General features: G+C 42.8%; 1 protein-coding gene across 1 annotated transcript in view; it reads left to right on the forward strand.

Annotated features, from left to right (window-relative positions):
* LOC102378331 (kelch-like protein 1) overlaps positions 1 to 20576 on the forward strand; it is a 363249-nt gene that overhangs the window by 179580 nt on the left and 163093 nt on the right. Inside the window, exon 5 of the mRNA XM_006036205.1 lies at positions 5031 to 5227. Within this exon, the coding sequence (XP_006036267.1) occupies positions 5031 to 5227 (197 nt within the window). The remainder of the gene's footprint in view (positions 1 to 5030; positions 5228 to 20576) is intronic.

Below are 20576 nucleotides of genomic sequence, written 5' to 3' on the forward strand. Positions count from 1 at the left end.
AACTGGGGTCAGCATGAGCAAGTAAAATAAAGGGATAGGCTGGATCAGGAAATCAGGAGGTCAATCTGAGATTGGACTCTAGGAATAAACCAAGTTAGGAAACCAGGATATCAGGCAGAGAGGAAACCAGGTTGAGAAGACAGTATAATTATTACTATGAAAGTACCAAACAACCCATTTACTTAAACTTTTCATGTTACCATTTACCACTTCTAACCTTTTTACTTCCTTATTGCACATCTCCCCATTACCCTTCCCCTTCCTCATCCCTATTCTCTGCTGTAGCTTCTTAAATCCTTCCCTCCTGTCTTGCTTGCCTCCCCAACTCTCTTCTTTACCATGAGCCACCACTTTTGCTTCATTTTAACACATCTTTTTAGGGTTCTCCAGTCCTCACACAAGATTATAAATCTCTGGAAGATCTCACACCTTCTAAAAGTCATACATACAACTTCCATACTTCTTCCTCTATTGTGGAGAATCTGTCTGTTTGTAAAATTGCTTTCAGCATAAAATGGCTGGTAAGAAAGAGATTTTTATGAGCCTTTTTTAATCGCACCCAATTTCGGGGGATGGGGGAATGGAATCAATCCTTAACTGATACTTTGCTCTGAAATCCAGTTTCATAAAATGGATCTCCCTTTTCAATACATCAAAGTGATCATCTTTTAAAATACTCTTCAGAAGTCTGGAGGTGCTGTCTAAGGCCCCAGTCCTAGCGTTTCCTACCTGATCTCCTTCCTTTAAAATAAAATTAAAATCCTCCATAACTCTCCAGGGCCATCCCCACGCCACACCTATCAGCAGCTTCTTTAAAAGGTTTCCTTTCACTTCAGAGCCATACACATTAAAAACTTCAAATCTCTGTTTCTTTTACTTCTACTATCTTGTGTTGCAATCATCTGCATATACTTTCTTTCACCTTTACCAACTTAATTGATGTTGGTTCTTTATTAGTATTGCCACCCCTGCAGATCTCTTTTTGTTAGAAACTGACCTACATGATAGCCCTCATCACCTTCCTTCAGTATGCTTTATCTACTTGCACTTGTGCTAAAAAGGACCTATCCTATTGACCTTCCCTATCCTATTGACACTTCCCTAAAATACTCCAGATGTTTCAGGATACCACCACCGACACCATTAAAATTTCTGTAAGAAAAAAATGTTCTCTGTTTATGAATCATCCTCACTTATCTTTGGAAACTCTTTTTTACACCCTACTCTCATTCCTCTTGCCTCAGCTGAATTCTGAATCTCTCAGGTGTCAAGAAAACCTTTGATCCCTTTATTTCCTTGGTGGTCTAGCACCTCTGTGGCCCACTTGGGCCTAAACACCAAGGAAGATAATGGAAATAAGCTGGGCTTCTCTTCCAAATCTTGCTCACATGCATTAGCTTCCTTTGTCATCTTCTTTTTATATTTCTTTCTTTTGCCAAAATATATCTGCATTTCTACTGTATCTTTCTTCTTCTCTTCATCATTCACTGCTTCTTGCCCCTCCTCCCCCCCCTTAACCTCCTCCTCCTGCTCTGGGTCCTTCCTTCCTCTGCTTTCTCCTCCTCCATCACCATATCCCCCTATGTCACATCCACCACAAATACATCCATCACCTCTTCCATATCAGTTCCCTGTAAGGTCTCCTGTACCACCTAATTTTCTTCTCTGCCTCCTCCCCTCTCCTGGTCTCTCTTTACACACAGTTTCCTCTAGTGTTTTTCTGTACTCCCCATGCACCCCAGGGTCTGGACTCTATTTGAAAAGGCCTTGGGTATGTTCTAAAGATATGGCACTTATCCTCACATAATTTATACCTATGGGCCTTTTTGCATTTGTTAGCAATGTGCCCTCCTTCCCCACACTTAAAACAAAATATCTCTACCTAATTATCTGCCTGGTGCCCCTCTAGCTTGCACTTGCTGCACATCATGGGTTGTCCAAAATAGATAATAAACCTCAGAGTGGCCCTAATGTAATCATCATGGGGAGGTGCTTCACCCTGCCTGGACTTCCTGAATCTTTATTTAAAAATCACTCTACATCACCATGACCCAGTGCATACCCCATACTTGTCCCATATTTTATCTACCTGTATCACCTTTATGGTGCGACCTTCCAAACATAACTTAATATATTTTGTCATTATTAAATCCAAGAACATTTTCAATATAATTATTCTTTCTTGTGCTGCTTTTCCTGAGAAGAACTTGTGGCATTTGAGCTCTGGATTGTTGCTTCTCATGAGTTTTCCAGAATTGGCCATACCCTTCAGTGGTGTACAATGTGAACTCCCACATTCCATTTATAAAAACAAAAGGCTATTTAAGCCTTCCAGATGTACTTTCAGAACCTTGAGTAAAACATCTTCCATAAAACAATACCTACTCACTTCACTTTTGTTAGCATCAGTCTCTTCATCAGCCCAAACTATCTTTAAAAACAACTGTTTTCTTTCCATCACCTTTTGCACCATTCATGCCATCTAAGGGTGCATCTACATATAAATTAGCACACTTTAGTTAATGCACATTAAATCTAGTACCTCCATTGTGCTGTTCCACTGTTCACTGCTTTCTGCTCTCCAGTCTCTGTTTCATGTTCTCCATCTTCCTTCTCTGTCTTCTGCTGCCACTGCCTCACATTCATCGTCCAAGCCCATTCCATTGAACCTCTGTAGTTCATTCTCTTTTGCCAGGGTCAGATGCCATCATTTGAAGTAGAATAAACCTAAGCTACCTCCTCTGCAGCCACCCCTTCTGGGAATCCCCTCTCACCAAGATCCAGCTTTTGTTTGATCTTAAATAACAGGCTGAGAAGTGATCCAGGGGAAATTACCACAGCAGACATTCAGAAAGAATTGTTGGCTGATCTCAAGTATGCCATCACAGGTGGAAATCAAAAGGCAGCCCCAGCAGCCAATCAGGAAGTCCTAGAATTTGCCAGATAGCTTCTTAAGTAGGGCTACCAATCAAAGTCCCTAGGCAGGTGTGGTCAATTAAGCAATTAGCCCAGGCCAAGCTGTCTGTTAGGGACCCTGGCAGAATGAGTTAACCTGTATCTAGCATATATTTCTACTGCTTTTTTCTGAGAAAAAATCTAAGTATGTGAAAATTAAAGAGAGTGTGCTGTGAAATGGCAAGTTAAATTGGAATGTGTTATTAATCAAATGGAAGATTAATACTGTATTTGCATATGTGGACTTTTGGCTAAGTCAGGTGTTGTACATAGTTTCTTTGATCTCAAGGACCTAAGTGATACTAAAGATCTGGTCTCATATACCACAACTTAAAATTAACCCCATATGGTTACATACTTTGATAGTTTCATAGTTCCTATTTTGAGTCTTATTACTATAACAATGAACTAATTATCAAATGTTTGGAGGTTCTGGATTTGTTCTGAAACTGTGTGTGTGTGTGTGTGTGTGTGTGTAAAGCAACCAGTCTCATTGAAGCCAATGGATTTATACGCTTACAGTTATTTAAAAGTCTAGGGGACTCAGTGCTGTACCCCAGAAAACACTGGGAGTCTTTTCCTTGATTCCAGTATTAAGGTGATCACAGTCTTCATAATATCTAGGTTTAAAGCCAAATTTAAGATCAACTTATCAACATATTTTCTAGGAATCCAGTTCCCTTTGTCAACTCCATCTTTTTTCATTGATCTTTTATCTAATTTACTTGATGATCTTTTTAAGACACATGTCATTATGGTTCCTAAATATTTAAGTCCTTTACAAACCACTTGGGGAAACTATTTCCTCCCTCCAAGGGTAATGTCATAGAGCCATTGGCTAGGGTTCAGGCTTTTAAATGACCACCAACTTATTGGTACTGTGCTCTACATGGTATTTTAATTTTTTAATTAATGTTTAAACCTATTAACTTTTTGGTATTTGTATGTTTAGGAAGAAAAGATGGTTTACTGTATATTTTGGAAATATAATGTATCTATGCAAGATACTTTTAAGGCAGGGCTGTCTGACTTCTGAGTACCTAAGGGCTTTATGCTGGGTACCTTCTTCCCCATACTGAATGGCATGGGTGTCATGCAAGCTCCTTAGATCCCTCTGAGTACCCCTTGGCTGTGGGCTCCCTTGCCCCAAGAAATAGAAGCTGGAGTGAGGGAAGGGAATCCTAGAGAATCCAGTGACAACAGCAGAACCATGCTGTGGGGAGCCACACCTGGACTGAATGGTAACCTCTAGGGGCTGCAAGCAGCCCATGGATCACCAATTAGACAGCCCTATTTTAAGAGTAAAGACTGAATATTACTTAGAAGGTTCTTCCTAGAGGATGTTCCCACTAGCAGTAGTTTCACATTTTGGGAGCTTAGCATCTTTTCAGTTCTTTGCTTATTGTGACCAAAACTGCATCATAGACCTAGTTAGAAAACAAGGAGCAATGGTTTCAAGTTGCAGCAAGGAAAGTTTAGGTTAGACAGTAGGAAAAACTTTCTCACTAGGAGGGTAGTAAAACCCTCCTGCACCCCTAGTGAAGCAGGTTACTCAGAGAGGTTGTGGACTCTCCATCCTGCTAGACAAAGCCTTGGCTGGGATTTTCTAACTGGGGATGGTCCTGCTGTGAGCAAGGGGTTGGACCAAATTATATCCTGAGGTCCCTTCCAACCTTAATTTTCTATGATTCTAGGTTTCCCTAAGTACCCTTTTATTACAAAAAATATCGAAAGATTTGTCATGTCTGAGAGCCCTAATCAACTGTAGCTTAACCCTGCCCCGCAAAATGGATTTCTTTGGATTTTCCATTGTTTGACCTTGCTAAGGCTTTTTAACACATACAGCCACATCACCCATGGTCTGATTTGTTGATGCGCAGGAAACTTAATTATTCCCAGTTCCCAGTTGCTTTTAATGCAAGTTTCAATAATTATTAGTGTTAAAGTTGCATCCAAACCCCATATATGAATTTCTTACTGGCTTATTTGGTAAAACCTTATTGAAATCTTGCATTCTTATGTAAGCACATATTCAGGAAGCAAGAATGCATGTGTACTTTAATCTCCCTTTTCAGGTTGCTTGGAACTGAAGGAGGATACCATCGAAAACCTTCTGGCAGCTGCCTGCCTCCTGCAACTTCCACAAGTAGTAGAAGTTTGCTGCCACTTTCTAATGAAGCTATTACACCCCTCCAACTGTTTGGGAATACGAGCATTTGCAGACGCACAGGGATGCACAGAGCTCATGAAGGTGGCTCACAACTACACCATGGTAAGGCAGTTTCAGCACACTGTTATGGTTCAGGAAATGTACAGGAGGCCAGGGTTTTTTGTGGTATTTTGCACTGGACCAGTTGCATAGTTTGGAGAGATATTGGACAAGCTTTAAGTTACAAAGTATCTTTTTCAGGTCTGAGAAAGTAGCAGATACAGGCTAAACTAGATGACAGGAAAAAAATAAGTCTGTGTCAATGACAGCAATAATTTAAGAAACAGAGAATTTTAGTGAAGTGGGAGCAAAGAGAAGTAATCAAAAATAGTTCTAAAATAAGGTTAATGCAATGGAATGGTAACCTAATTATGCAGAAGAGATAGGTGACATCTGGCTCTGCCTTCTCTACGTAGAAGAACAAAACCATACAAAAAGTATGCATTCTTAGGTGTGTCTACATGTTGCCGTACAGTGACATTGCTATTGCACTGTGCTTTAGTATTTCCAAAAGGAAGTACTAAAGCACGGCACAGTACAGGTGGTTACTGCACCATATGCACAGCACATGGTTACATTTTGCCACTGTCACCGTAGTGGCACTCTATACCCGGGAAGCGCACCACTATGGTGATGTAGTTGGTGATCACACATAGACACACATGATCACTACTTACTGTAGCATGCCATAGAGTGACATAGCACGTCACTATGTTGCCACAGGGTGACACATAGATGCCCCCATTACCTATGGATTTCAAAGAGGGTGGCAGAGATTATAACAAACATAAAGCCATAGTCTATTGTTTTTAGTGTCCTATAAAGTTATTAAATTTTGTTACCCAGTCCATCTTTTGAAGGTGTTATGTATGTTTCCGTTGTGCACAGAAAAAAAAGTCATTAAGAAATTAGGTAACTGTGGCGTCGATACCTACAGTCAGATGGGTCACAAATTTGCTGGAGGGCCATACCCAGAGAGTGGTGGTGGATGGGTCTTTTTTGATCTGGAGGGATGTGGGCAGTGGGGTCCCCCAGGGCTGGGTCCTTGGGCCTGCACTGTTCAACATCTTCATCAGTAACTTAGACGAGGGGTGGAAAGCACCTTGTTCTAATTTGTGGATGACACTAAGATGTGGGGAGAAGTGGGCATGCTAGAGGAGAGGGACAGGCTGCAATTGGATCTGGACACGTTACAGGGGTGGGCAGATGAGAACAGGATGGGTTTCAATATGGAAAAGTACAAGGTACTGCACCTGGGGAGGAAGAACTAGCAGCATACCTACAGGCTGGGGAACTCCCTTCTCGTCAGCACAGAGGCAAAAAAGGATCTTTGAATCATTATTGATTCCAACATGAATATGGGCTGCCAATGTGGGGACACAGTAAGGAAGGCTAACCGCACCTTGTCATGCATCCACAGATGCATCACAAGCAGGTCCAAGGAGGTGATCCTCCCCCTCTATGCGACACTGGTCAGGCCACAGTTGGAGTACTGCATCCAGTTCTGGGTGCCGCACTTCAGGAGGGATGGACAACACGGAGAGGGTCCAGAGGAGGGCGACTTGCATGATCGAGGGGAGCAAGGGAGGCCCTACGAGTGGAGGCTATGGGACCTGAACCTGTTCAGCCTTCACAAGAGGAGGCTGAGGGGGGGATCTGGTGGCCATCTACAAACTGGCCAAGGGAGACCAGCAGGCTATGGGAGAGTCCCTGTTCCCCTGAGCCTTACCCAGAGTAACAAGGACTAACGGCCATAAGTTGACTGAGAGTAGATTCAGGCTAGATATTAGGAGGCACTACTTCACAGGGCAGCTAGGATCTGGAACCAACTTCCAAGGGAAATGGTGCTCGCTTCTACCCTGGGGGTCTTCAAAAGGAGGCAGGATAATCACCTAGCCGAGGTCATTTAACCCAGCATTCTTTCCTGCCCATGGCAGGGGGGCGAACTTGATGATCTATTTAAGTCCCTTCCTACCCTACCAACTATGAAACTATGAAAGTCAGAAAGAAAGTAGTTGTTCTGTGAAAAAATGTTCTTTTACCAGCAATTGTTTGCCTCTGTCCTGTATATTTTTACTGTGAAAGTAATTTTTAATCTGTTTTACCCACATATCTTCTATGAGATGAAGTATGCCTCATTCTGTAACATTCTGACCAAACATTGTATAGGGTCCATGTTTAGTCAGCATATGATCTGTGAATGAAGGTAGCCTATCATCTGATGAGGCAATTGTTCATTTAGGTTCAAGTGAAGTCAGAATCCAGCCTGAGTCTATTACACCATTGGGTCTTAGTGTGGTTAAGGCACCACCATTTCTTTAGCTGGTGGCATATAATTCTATTTGCAGCTATTTTGGGTTTAGAGAAGCTTTATAGTTGGCTATATTATTCAATATATTTCTTTGATGAGTTTTACTTTTGCTTTTTTTCTTCATCTTGCTTTTGTGGATCAATGAATATACATAAAAAATGGATTTGTAGATCTTGTACGTACACATGCAGATCTTATGTACAGTAATTTATATGTCACCTGTTACAAGCCTCAAATGTTATACTACATTAATATTAGAAATGAGTCAGAATCAATGAGGCAAAAAATGTAACCTACTAAAATCCAAAAACATATCTGTAGCAATTTAATCCTGTATGGTTTGATAAAATTAAGAACGCAATCAAGATAATTTATTTTACAGAAATAATGAGCTCTTCTGGTCTAGACTGAATTTATTAGAAAAGTTATAGGAAATTATTCAGTGCAGCTCTATGGCTAATCCAGACAGATCTTCACTAAAAAAATGAAAAATATACCATACACAAAAGTGTTCCTTTATTGCATAAGTCTTTTTTGTATAATCAAATATCTGCCAATCTTTGTTTTTCAGCTGCTATTGATGGGCATGTCCAGACAAGCCTGCACATGCCTCTTGCCGCATCTCAAAGCCATTTGAGACATGACAAGAGGCACGTTGGGAACAAAAAAACATTTCCCTCACTGCATATTTGCAGCGTTGGCTCAAAACGTAATACCTGAATATCCAGGTATCAAAAAAAGTCCCGCGGAAAAAAAGCGGGACAGGGCAACCAGAGACTCAGGTCCTCCAAAGAGATGCTCCAGTAGCCAGCCAGAGCATCTCTATGGCTGCTCCTTGCAGGGCAAGGAGCGGTGTCAGCTGCAAGGAACTAGACCAGGGCTCCATCCCCAGGTAAGTAGAAACTGTGGGTGGGGAGAACTGGACCCAGGGCTGTATGGGTGTGGGAGACTGGGGGAAAAGGGGATTGTGGTGGGGAGAGGCTGCTTGGGACAGGCGGGTACTTTGCCTGCCCCCCACATGACCCATAGCCCCCTCTCTGCATCAGCACGGGCCATCAGGGCTTGGGGCCCTCCTGGAACAGGCCCCCCACATGGTGAGGGGTAGCGCAGAGCAGCGCGGCTCAGCCCTGGCTTCCAGACACCCAGCACTGCCTGTGCCACATTGTGTGGGCCCAGCTTGTCTGGGTGTGGCACCATGCACCTTTGGGCAGCTCCAGGCTTCTTGGACTGTCACCTGGGGACTTGCGTCACTTGTGGAGACTGCATGTTGCACCAGGTTGGATCCTGCCTGCACGGGCCCTGCACGCTGTTAGGCTCATAGATTCATAGATTCATAGATGTTAGGGTCAGAAGGGACCTCAATAGATCATCGAGTCCGACCCCCTGCACAATCAGGAAAAAATGCTAGGTCTAGATGACCCCAGCTAGATACTCATCTACCCTCCTCTTGAAGACCCCCAGGGTAGGGGAGAGCCCCCCCTCCCTTGGGAGCCCGTTCCAGACCCTGGCCACTCTAACTGTGAAGAAGTTCTTCCTAATGTCCAATCTAAATCTGCTCTCTGCTAGCTTGTCGCCATTATTTCTTGTAACCCCCGGGGGCGCCTTGATGAATAAATACTCACCTATTCCCTTCTGTGCCCCCATGATGAACTTATAGGCAGCCACAAGGTCACCTCTCAACCTTCTCTTGCGGAGGCTGAAAAGGTCCAGTTTCTCTAGTCTCTCCTCATAAGGCTTGGTCTGTAGGCCCTTAACCATACGAGTGGCCCTTCTCTGAACCCTCTCCAGGTTATCTGCATCCCTCTTGAAGTGCGGCGCCCAGAATTGCACGCAGTACTCCAACTGTGGTCTGACCAGCGCCCAATAGAGGGGAAGTATCACCTCCTTGGACCTATTCGTCATGCATCTGTTGCTGCACGATAAAGTGCCATTGGCTTTTTTGATGGCTTCGTCACACTGCCGACTCATGTTCATCTTGGAGTCCACTAGGACTCCAAGATCCCTTTCCACTTCCGTGCCACCCAGCAGGTCATTCCCTAGGCTGTAGGTATGCTGGACATTTTTCCTCCCTAGGTGCAGCACTTTGCATTTCTCCTTGTTGAACTGCATTCTGTTGTTTTCTGCCCACTTGCTCAGCCAGTTCCATGCAGGCAGGACCTGACTTGGTGTGACACACAGTTCCCATGAGTGGCACAGGGCCCCGAGTGACAGCCTTAGTGGTCTGGAGCTACCCAAAGGTGCATGGCGCCATGCTGCTGACTGGGCTGGGCTGGCATGATGGTGCCAGGTGGCCGGGGCTGAGCCTGCGGCCCTGTGCCACACAGTGGGGCTGTGCTTGGAGGTCCTGAGCACCCCAACGGCCGCTGCTGCTGTGTGTAAACTCTGGGACTTTCTGGGGAGGGGTGGGGATAAGGTTACAAAAGTTGCAAAATAAGGTTATAGAAACTTGAAGCCTTAGAATCTAGGTGAAGGACTTATTTCTTATGTACTTCATAATGCAGTCTTGCTAATTAACATTTGAATATATGAAAATGAAATCCATTTCACTTTCAAATGCCTTTGTCCTTATTATACTGCATATTTTTAAGGTGCTTGTCATTGCAGAATTGATTAAATATCTTCCAGCTTTCTGGTTTATCTTGCTATTTACTTTGTACCCATCCTTCAGATATACAAGTATATTATGTTCAATTTTTACAGGCAAAAATTTAATCATGTACAAAGGGGAAAAAATATCCAACAAAGGACTGGAAGCGAAAAAAGGAGAACTGTTGGCAGTTTACTGTAGAAAAACATATAAAAGGCCAGGTTTGTTTTTTTTTAAACTCAAGTCAGCAGCTTCTTCAGGTGCCAGCAATTGCTTGACTACCCATACAAACATAACAGACATGCAAATATCCACAGAGCTGTGGCTAAGTTGGTCTCTAAAAGACTGAAACCTTTGTCTTAGGCCCCCTCTACTTATGCAGGTAAAGGCATGATTGGCTGTAATGCATGATCCACAAAATTGTACCCTCTGCAATGCCATTCATGCATGGCAGGAGGCACAATTGTGGGACTGTACATTAGATCCAATAATGCCTTATTGCCGGTGTAGGGAGAGCCCAATCCTGGACTTCCCCTGCATCGGCAAGAAACAGGCTCCCATGGGTGGGAACACTGTTTGCTGAAGGGGCTCCCTGCTGTGTGGGGCATGTGCAGCCAGAACCGAGAGACGCATACCTGAGGGACGCTCGGTCCAGGCTGTGTTTGTGGCCTAGCCAGGACTGAGAGTCCTACACTTGATGGAGTTCTTGGTTCCAGCTGTGCCACACATGCAGCCAGGACCAAGAGCCCCATCAGCTATGGGCCTCCCAACTCCCCCAGCCATGAGGTGTTGCTGTGGTATCCCAGCCATGGGGAGAAACCCCACACAGCTGGAAGATCACAACGGCTGGGAGACTGCAGTAGCTGCAGTCTTGCAGTAGACTGCCTACATATACAAATTAAAGTTGTATAATTAAACAATTATAAAGTTATCAATTTTTGAGTAATAACTTATAGCTGGTTGGACCTTTTTTAAGGTGCAGTAAGTAATTGCATGTGTAACCCATTTCAATTTATTGTGCAATTGACAAGGTAATTGCACAATAGCTATAACATGTAGAGGGGGCCTTATATTTGTAATTTCTTGTTATATGAAATATACAGGGGCCTATGCTGGAAGATGGTATCATTTGAAATCAGTTTTATTTCGAATAAGTAATTTGTTTTCCCGTGTATGTAAAGTTTTTAACATTTTACTTTTTTTCTTGTAAAACTTCTAGTTTAAAGTTCACAGTTTAACATTCCAGAATAATTATTAGGCATAAATCTTTCTGAGTTGAAGAATAGGGGGAGGATTGAGTGCATAGTTTCAAGAATCATTTATATTTATTTAAACTAAGAAGTCTTTTTTAACCATGAGGCTGTATAAGAACCAGGTGAATGAAATATTCCTAGTTAATTTTCTTAAAAACATAAACCATTTTTATATGATCCACAGAGCTGTCAGAAAATTAAAAAAAACAACAACTCTCTGATGTATAAAAGGTAACAGCAGGGGGAAAATTCTAGGAAAAGATTTGAAAGCACTGCAGAACTTTAAAGTCTTCTGAGAAGTTAAATAAGAGCTTGGTTTCTTTTTTTATTTTAAATAAACCCTTCTTTTTCCAAACTTTAGACACCATTGAACCTATGACTTGATGTTTAACTAAAATAATTGCTCAGTAAATGATATACAAAACCAGTGAATAAGGATTTTTAGGTGACTACCTGGACAGCCACAGAATCTAGGACTGGGGTATAAAGGTAATAGGTCATTAATGTTAATGAGGCATAAATACCAAGAGATTTTTCCCTTTTCACTTTCCCCAAAATATATCATAGTAGCAACTGAAATTTATAGGTAAAAAACAAAACCAAACCAAAAAACCCTTGACTTTCAAAGGTTAAAAAAAAAATTAATCTTAGACTAAAATATTACCAATCTCATTATGTTGTTTTTGTTAAACATTGCATTTATTAAGTCTTGTTATTCACTTTTGCTCTCATGACTACATTTCCCCATAGTGACATGATTAGAGCTGAGCAGGAAATAATTCTCCTATGCCATGAACATTTCACATCAGGACAAAATAAAATATTTTGAAAATATTTGACAAAAAAAAATGAAAGAGACATCTTACTCGGTAGAATAGACAGGGTCCTCACCTGGAATACACATCTGCCTAAACTTGGAAAAGCAGAGATTTGAAAATGAGTCTTTTATTGCTACCTCTCTAAACCAGAGTTGTCCAACTGCCAGGCCATGGGGTGCTCTAGGAAGCTCAAATGGACCTGGAAATCCTTCATAGTGCAACAGGGTCACCCGCAGCACAGTGCAGGGGGTCATCTGATGTGGCATGGGAGTGCCAGTGTGGTACAATTGGTAGGAGTAGGGGATCTGTGGCATGGAATGCAGATTGCAAGACATGAAGCATGCATCCCCCAGCCACACAACAGCTGGACGGCCCTGCTCAAGACTATATAGTCAGCCTCTCAAGTAGTTCCACTATATACACTGGGCAGAGAGAGAGAGAGGTTGACTTTATAAACTAGTGGTTTTGGCATTTATGACAGATGTGGTAGGCCCCAAGTCAGGTAATTGATTTTCTGTACCGCTGGTGAGTATCTTGCTTCTCTTCCCTTTGTTTTTAACCATAAATTTACTGTGGAGCTAAGCAACCTCCTTGCCAGAATTTTAATGGAAACTGATATATTTTGTTGAAAAGGTGTTTAAATATATCACCATTTCCCAATAAACATTATTTAATTGAAAAATGCCCAGCTATTTGTAATCACAGTATTTTACATCCTGTTTCCGTTATGAGATGCTGCACATTAAGGTTCATAAATTAGTTACCAGTTGATTAAATATTTAATTTTACTGTATGATTTATTTCATGTAGTGTGTGAAGGAAAAATGTTAGAAAAGGTAGCTTTGCAATCTATCTTGGTAAGCTCTTTCCTCTACTTCTAGTGCAATAGAGTTGCAAAACTGACTTGAGTTAGAAGACATAATTTCTGGCTCAATTTTCTAGTACAAAGATGGAGGAATTAAATGTTCGTATAGAGGTGTACCAGTGCAGCCCTGTGCCTAAGGCATCTGCAATGCATGGGGGAGGCAGATCCAGCTCTTGCTTTGCCAGTTGCGGTGGTGCAATTAGCCATTGCTGTGGTGGAGGTGATGTATGTGCCTTGCCACTATGGCACTACCAAGGGCTGCCGCCCCTGTTGCCCTTCCTCAGTTATGCTATTGTGTTCATGCCCCCTTCAAGTTTGAAATCTGGAGGGGTCACAGGTTCTGAACTGAACCTGCCTTATATGGTCTTTGTAACTATCCAAGTTCAAAAAAAACTCGGTTTGGTTCTGCCAAGGAAAGCAGTCTCAAATATATGGGTGATTCCAGGGAAGAGAAGGTAAAGCAGTAGAAAAGTGAAAACAATAAAAGATACAAAAAATATATGCTGTTTCTTTTTCCTGTGAATTTACTCCCCTTTCCCCAATTTTTCAATTGGAAAAGGAGAAACTTGAGAAACCTGCCTGTCTGTCTTGAACTATACTTTCTTCCTCTTGTTCCTTTCGCTACCATTAAGCCCTTTTGGAATGCTTGGTTAAGATTCGGGAGAAACTGCTGAAGAAGCAGAGCACACACATTTCATAGGGCCAGTCTCTTTTTGTGCACAGAGGCATAAGACCATTTGAATACGTTAAAAGGGTTATTTTGCTTTCAGATCTGGTACTTAAATATTAGGAAAACAATACTAAAACCAAGTGGAAGAGAGACTTGGGGGATTACAAGCAGTTACTGAGAACATACATATGTTGCTAAGTCAATTTCTTACTCTGTGCGTGTGTGTGTACGTGCACATGTGTGTGTAAATCTATAAAAACAAAATATTTAAGTTAGCAAAAATATTCAAAACAAACCCATAAAAAGTAGCTAATAAACTAGAAATACATCAAACTTGTTGGTAATATTTTTTGGTGAGAAATCTTTCTATTTAGGCTTGTGCTTAGTCCAGAAATGTTCAAGGAAGGACATTTAAAGGTACATAGAATCTCATCTCTTATCTGAATCACACCTCCTACAATGCCTCCTGTGCATGGCAGGATGCATGATTTTAAGATCAGAGATCAGGTCCAAATTACTCCATACTTGCCAGTGCAGGAGAATCTGGGATCAGGATCTCAGACTTTTCTTTCACCAGCAAGTTGAAAGCTAGGGTGGTCAACAATCAGCAGACTGTCAGCTCAGTGGGAACCACACCAGGGCTGGTTCCAGACCCCAGTGAAGTCCCCAGACCTAACCAACTAGAGCTACTTTCTGTGGAGTTTAAAGTCCCTGGAAGGGGGAAACATCCTCTCCCCCTTTCAGGAGCTTTTGTTTCCCTAAACTGGGCTGCCCAGCCAGAACTGCTGTGTGAGGGGTTTAAAGTCCTGGCAGGGGAAGCCTCTGTTCCTCTGCACTCGGATGCCTAGCCAGAGATTCTCAGTGCAAGGATTAAAGTCCCTGGTGTAGAAGCCTTTGACTTCCCTGAACACTAACTCCTGGCCAGGCTGCTAATCAACTGATTGTAGGCCTCTAGGTATACACTCAAGTTAAAGTGCCTTGCAAATGAGCCATAAAGTTATGTGTGGAATATTTTTATGGCTTGTTCCTTTTGTGGCTCCTTATATTGTTTCATAGTTGGTAGGGTCAGAAGGGACCTAAGCAGATCATCAAGCCTGACCCACTGCCATGGGCAGGAAAGAATGCAGGGGTCAAATGACCCTGGCTAGGTGATTATCCAGCCTCTTTTTGAAGACCCCCAGGGTAGGAGTGAGCACCACTTCCCTTGGAAGTTGGTTCCAGATCCTAGCTGCCCTGACTGTGAAGTAGTGCCTCCTCATATCTAGCCTGAATCTATTCTTCATCAAATTATGGCCATTAGTCCTTGTTACTCCCAGTAGTGCTCAGGGGAACAGGGACTCTCCCATTGCCTGCTGGTCCCCCTTGGCCAGTTTATAGACAGCCACCAGATTCCCTCTCAGCCTTCTCTTGTCAAGGCTGAACAGGTTCAGGTCTCGTAGCCTCTCCTCATAGGGCCTGCCCTGCTGCCCCCTGATCATGCGAGTGGCCCTCCTCTGGACCCTCTCCATGTTGTCCACATCCCTCCTGAAGTGCGGTGCCCAGAACTGGATGCAGTACTCCAACTGCGGCCTGACCAGTGTTACATAGAGGTGGAGGATCACCTCCTTGGACCTGCTTGTGATGTTTCTGTGGATGCCTTCTTGACTGCATCCCCACATTGGTGGCCCGTGTTCATCTTGGAGTCTATAATAACTCTAAGATGCTTTTCTGTCTCTGTGCTGATGAGAAGGGAGTTCCCCAGCCTGTAGGTATGCTGCTGGTTCACATGCATTGTGTGTGTGTGTGTGTAACACTCTTCCCATTGATGCTGTAATGAATGTGATAATCACAGCATAAATGTATCATATGGAAGTAGCCAAAGAGTGAAAGCAATTTCTGAGAGACAATTGGCTAAACATGCTAAGAATCTGTAGAAAATCATTATTAGTCATTACTAAGCAGTGAGGAAAATGATGGAAAGAACACAAAAATGAATGTGGGCATAAACAATTGAATATTACTCTTCTGTTCATCTTCCAGAAAATGTCAGTACCAACATTAGATATTAAAACTCAAATCCAAAATTTAGTTTAGAACATTAAAAAAAAACAAAAAAACAAAAAACCCAGAATTTTTTTTTAAAGTGTAATTTGGAGGGGTTATTAATGCACTTAAAATGTTCATCAAATTTTTAAAAATCTGCTAATTTAATTGGTAAAACCAATATCCGTATCTCACTTGGTTTAATATTTCTGATACTGTATAATGTCAGTCTGGTTTTCCAGTGAAGCTCATCAGGTTATGTAACATCAGTCTGCTAAACCATATGCTCAAAGCTTAATCTCTTAATTTATAGTAAGGTAATATGGAACAGCACTGAAACATCCATGCAGTTCCTTTAAAAAACAAAATCAGCAAAGATGAAATTGTGAATATAACTAAATATATTTACATCTACAATCTGATAATATTTTGTAAGTTTTGCTTACATTCCTTGCTATCCAGTGTTCTTATACATAGAGAAACTAGTCCACTTTGGACTTACAAACATTGGAGATTCATCAGAGAGGCATGGTGGGGGCATGTGCTCTCCCAGATTTCTTGCCTGGCAGTGGGGCATGGAGCACAGGGTTCCAGCTTGGCCAAAGCCAGGGCCTGGCCCCAGTGGGGGTGATGGTGGTGGCATGATTTCTATGTCAATGACGGGGAATGGGGCTGAAACCCGGCTGGATCCAATGCCCAGCAGGATGGAAGAGGTGGGGGTGGTGCTGGTGGTAGTGGTGTGGAATTGTGCCTCCCTATTGTAAGCACTTTTGTGTCACTTATGCTTACAAGTTTCTAAAACTGAATAAAATAAGAATTATTATATACAATCTTATTTATACTTTATGAAGTGAAGAGTAGCACCTGATTGATGGCTGTAATTTAAAAAAAAAACAACATTTTGGACGAAAAGCTTTTTAGAAGAGACACCCTTTGGAGTATGTTTTACTTTGAATCATTTTATCTTTATTCTTAATTTTTTTTTAATAGATGTTAGATAATTTGCTAAACTTTATGTTTATGACCAGGGATCCTGGTTTTCTCTGATTAAAAAAGTCCTCAATTTTTGGATTAAAAAAGTAACCCAAAATTTACATTTTAACCATGATTAAAATAAAACACGACAGCCAGACAGACAGACAGACAGGCAGACAATCACAGTACACTGTGGATTTTGGGTTACTTCCTTTGATCCAAAAATTGGGGATTTTTTTTATCAGAGAAAACCAGGATCTCTGGTTATAATGGTTTTGATATTGGGGATGTTGAGTGTTCTGACCATAGAGATGTACTGAACACTTTTTCATCTGTTGCTAAGGCAGGGCTATGAATCATTTGATGTCTGTTGATCAGCAGGGAGTTTGCTTTTGATGAGTTTGGTGAAGCTAGGGAGATGCTTGAAAGCAGGGGCAGATGGGGAAGCTGGGAAAGGAAAGGGCTAAGAGTATTTCTCACAAGGTCTGATCCTTTTTGAGTATAGGCTGTAATTGCTTGATGATAATTCTTCTTGTTTCCAATGTGGTGTGTCTGGTGACAACCGGAAGTGCACGTTGAATGTGGGGGAGAGGTATTCTTTTTGCTATTCCACTAGGTTACAAAGATACAGTTTATTTCTCTGATGGTGTGTCTTTATTGGATAAAAGCAGTTTTCAGGTTGGCAAGAGAGCTGTCATGAGTGTTCTTGGAGCATATCTGATTATATCTGAAGGCCACAATGTAGATCATAGGGTTTTTTGGTGTGTTTTGGATGAGTGTGTGTATGTGTGGTTTTGGCTAGCTAGGAATGCCTTGCTTGCCAAATTGAAGAATTCAGTAATTCATTGTTGTGTGTGGCCAGATCAGAGGTTGACTTGAAAAATCAGTAAATGATTTGGGGGGGGGGGGGGGGGGTTGTGTTTTTTTCCAAGGGGGGAGTTTAGCTTTATTCACAGCAGCTAAACTAGGGCCACAGTGTAATAAATGTTTAAGCAAAACTCTCCACTGGAAGTAAGATAACTATCTGCAGGGGGAAGGAAGGAGAAGGAAATGTTATCACTGCTGTTACTAGTTTTAGTTCCTGAGAATCTGCTGTACATTCAGGCATTTGTACTTTTTGGTCACTAGCAGAGGCTTACTACTTTAACTGTTCTGTCTACGTTAGAGGGTATGAGCTTCTTATTTTCATTCAGCCCTGCCTATTTAAAGATATAACAAATAGTATGGCTCATGGTAGATCTAATTGTGTTTTCTGCTCTTCAGAATTTCAAATAGAATATGTCATAAAAAATATTCAGTCAAAATTCTCCCCACATATTAACCAAAGGACTTGTTTTCTCTTTGCAATGAAAGTAATGCTTTGAACATGATTTTGAAACTATTGCTTTAAGTAAAGAAAGTATCATGTTAAATAATAAGACTGAAATCCTAGAAAATCAACTTTTATGTCAAGAACTGGTAAGCACCTAGGATCTGCTATTCACTCCTTCTGTTATACCTATCTATGTGTAGTTGCATCCTTTCACTTTAACATGCATGTCAGAAATGGAAACATGCTTTAAAAATAGATTTTTAGTTAAAGCCTAGGCTTGACTATGGTCTTGCTTTGGAGTCCTCCTTTTAGCCAGCAGCCTGTTTGTTTGTTTTTTTACAGTCCACTGCAATTTGATTATTCAGCCTTGCAGGCTAAAGTACTGAACATTTCTAATGTCTCTGGGAGATGAGGCTTATAAGGAAGGGCTGAAAGAACTAGGGTTATTTACTTCTGTCACAATGCCAGAGCCACTGTCACTGCCTCTGCTTACACCTGTGAGGTTTCAGTCCAGGCGTGACTGCTCACTATTGGCGCTTCCACCCAGGTCCAGGTTTGGCACTGTGGGGACTGCAGCTTGCAGGTTCCTTCCAGCAGTGGCCAGGGCTGGGAGTATCCACAGGTTGAGTGGTGCCTCCTGGTGGTGTCTCTCAGGGAACAGGCAAAAGAACTACAGGAGGAGGTGACAAGGCTCCAAAGCATTTTCCACCATGAGGAGTTCATTGATTCAATGCTGGAGGAGACCTCTGAGAGTATGGAGGAAGAAATGCCATACACAGTGCTAGAGAAGAGAGAGGACATGGACACCCAAGAGGGTGGAAGCTGGAGGCTTGTGACTTCTGGCAGCAAGCAGTGATCTTCACCTCTACCTGCAGTGGTTTGTCTAGAGGACAGATATGCAGCCCTAGCAACAGAGAAGGAGGAGTACATTGCATTGGTGGAGGAGGACAGGCCAGGCCTCACCAAAGTGGGAAGGATCAAGATGATCACCACCAAGAAGAAACAATGAGTGATGGTGTTGGAAACTCCTGTCTGCGGGGGACAGAGGGAGACATCTGCCGATCTGACCTGTTGTCTTGGAAAGTCTGCTGCTTGCCCAGAGCCTGGATCCAAGATGTCATGGAGGGACTATTGAGGCTCATCTGACCTTCTGACTACTACCCCAGACTGCTCACCAATGTAGGCAACAATGATACTTCCAGGGGAGACCTTGAGCATATCAAAAGTGACTACTGGGCTCTGGGTTTGTGTGGTGGGGTGGGGGGTAGGTCTGGGGCTCAGTCTATGTTCTGGTTGATCCTTCTGGTTAAGGGAAAGGGCCTGGGCAGGAGCAGGTGCATCCTGCAGATCAACACCTGAGGGTTGAGGGTTATAAGCTGTACAGAAAGGATAGAGTGGGGAAGAGAGGGGGAGGGGTTGCACTATGTCAATGAGCAATATACATCGACACTTATCAAAACGGAACCGGAGGAGGAGAAAATAGAAGGATTGTGGGTTAGGTTACATGGAGGTCAAGGAAAAAGGGATCTGGTGGTAGGGGTCTGCTACATACCCCCACACCAAGGGGAAGAACTAGATTTGGGGATCTTGAGGCAGCTCTCGGAGACCATAAAAACTAGGGAGGCAGTAGTCATGGGGGACCTAATCTACCCAGACATCTGCTGGGAGACGCAGACAGCAAAGTCCCACCATTTACGCAGGTTCCTATCCTGTGTACAGGACCTCCATCTGACGCAGGAGGTACATGGTCCCACTAGGGGGAATGCCTTACTGGACCTGGTATTGGCAATGGGGGATGACATGGTAGGAGACCTACAGATCAGTGGTCAGTTGGGGGACAGTGATCACCAAATAATAGAATTCATCAGAAGACGTTGAGTGGGTAAGGTAACTAGTAGGGTGAAAGTGCTAGACTTTAGGAAAGCTGATCTCAATGAACTCAGGAGTTTAGTCAAGGACACACTGCAGAGTAAGAGTTTTGAAGAGATGGGAGCCCAGGAAGGGTGGCTGTGCCTTAAGGAAATGATCCTTTGGGCACAGAGGGAGACGATGCCGATGCAGGGAAAAAGGGGGAAAGGGACCAAGAGGCTTCCTTGGCTTACCAGAGAAATCCAGAGCAGCCTACGGGCAAAAAGGGGGGCATATAAAAAGTGGAAACGGGGAGAGATTACTAAAGTGGAGTATACCTCCTCTGCTTGCACTTGTAGGGAAGCAGTTAGACAGGCCAAAGGTAAACATGGAGCTGAGGATGGCATCCCAAGTTAAGGATAACAAAAAATTGTTTTTTAGATGTATAGGGAGTAAAAGGAAGGCCCAGGGTGGAATAGGACCTCTACTAAATGGGCATAAGCAATTGGTGACGGACAGGGGGGACAAGACTGAACTCCTCAACGAGTTATTTGCCTCAGTGTTCCTAAGCGAGAGGCAAGACAAGTCTCTCACAGGGATTGTAGAGAGGCAGCAGCAGGACGCCAGACTACCAAGCATAGACCCTGAGATGGTGCAGAGGCACTTGGAGGAACTGGATGCATTTAAGTCGGCAGGCCTGGATGAGCTCCATCCGAGGGTACTGAAGGCACTGGCTGACATTGCACAGCCA

This window comes from Alligator sinensis, unplaced genomic scaffold (genome assembly GCF_000455745.1).
Source record: "Alligator sinensis unplaced genomic scaffold, ASM45574v1 scaffold936_1, whole genome shotgun sequence".
Taxonomy (NCBI): Eukaryota; Metazoa; Chordata; order Crocodylia; family Alligatoridae; genus Alligator; species Alligator sinensis.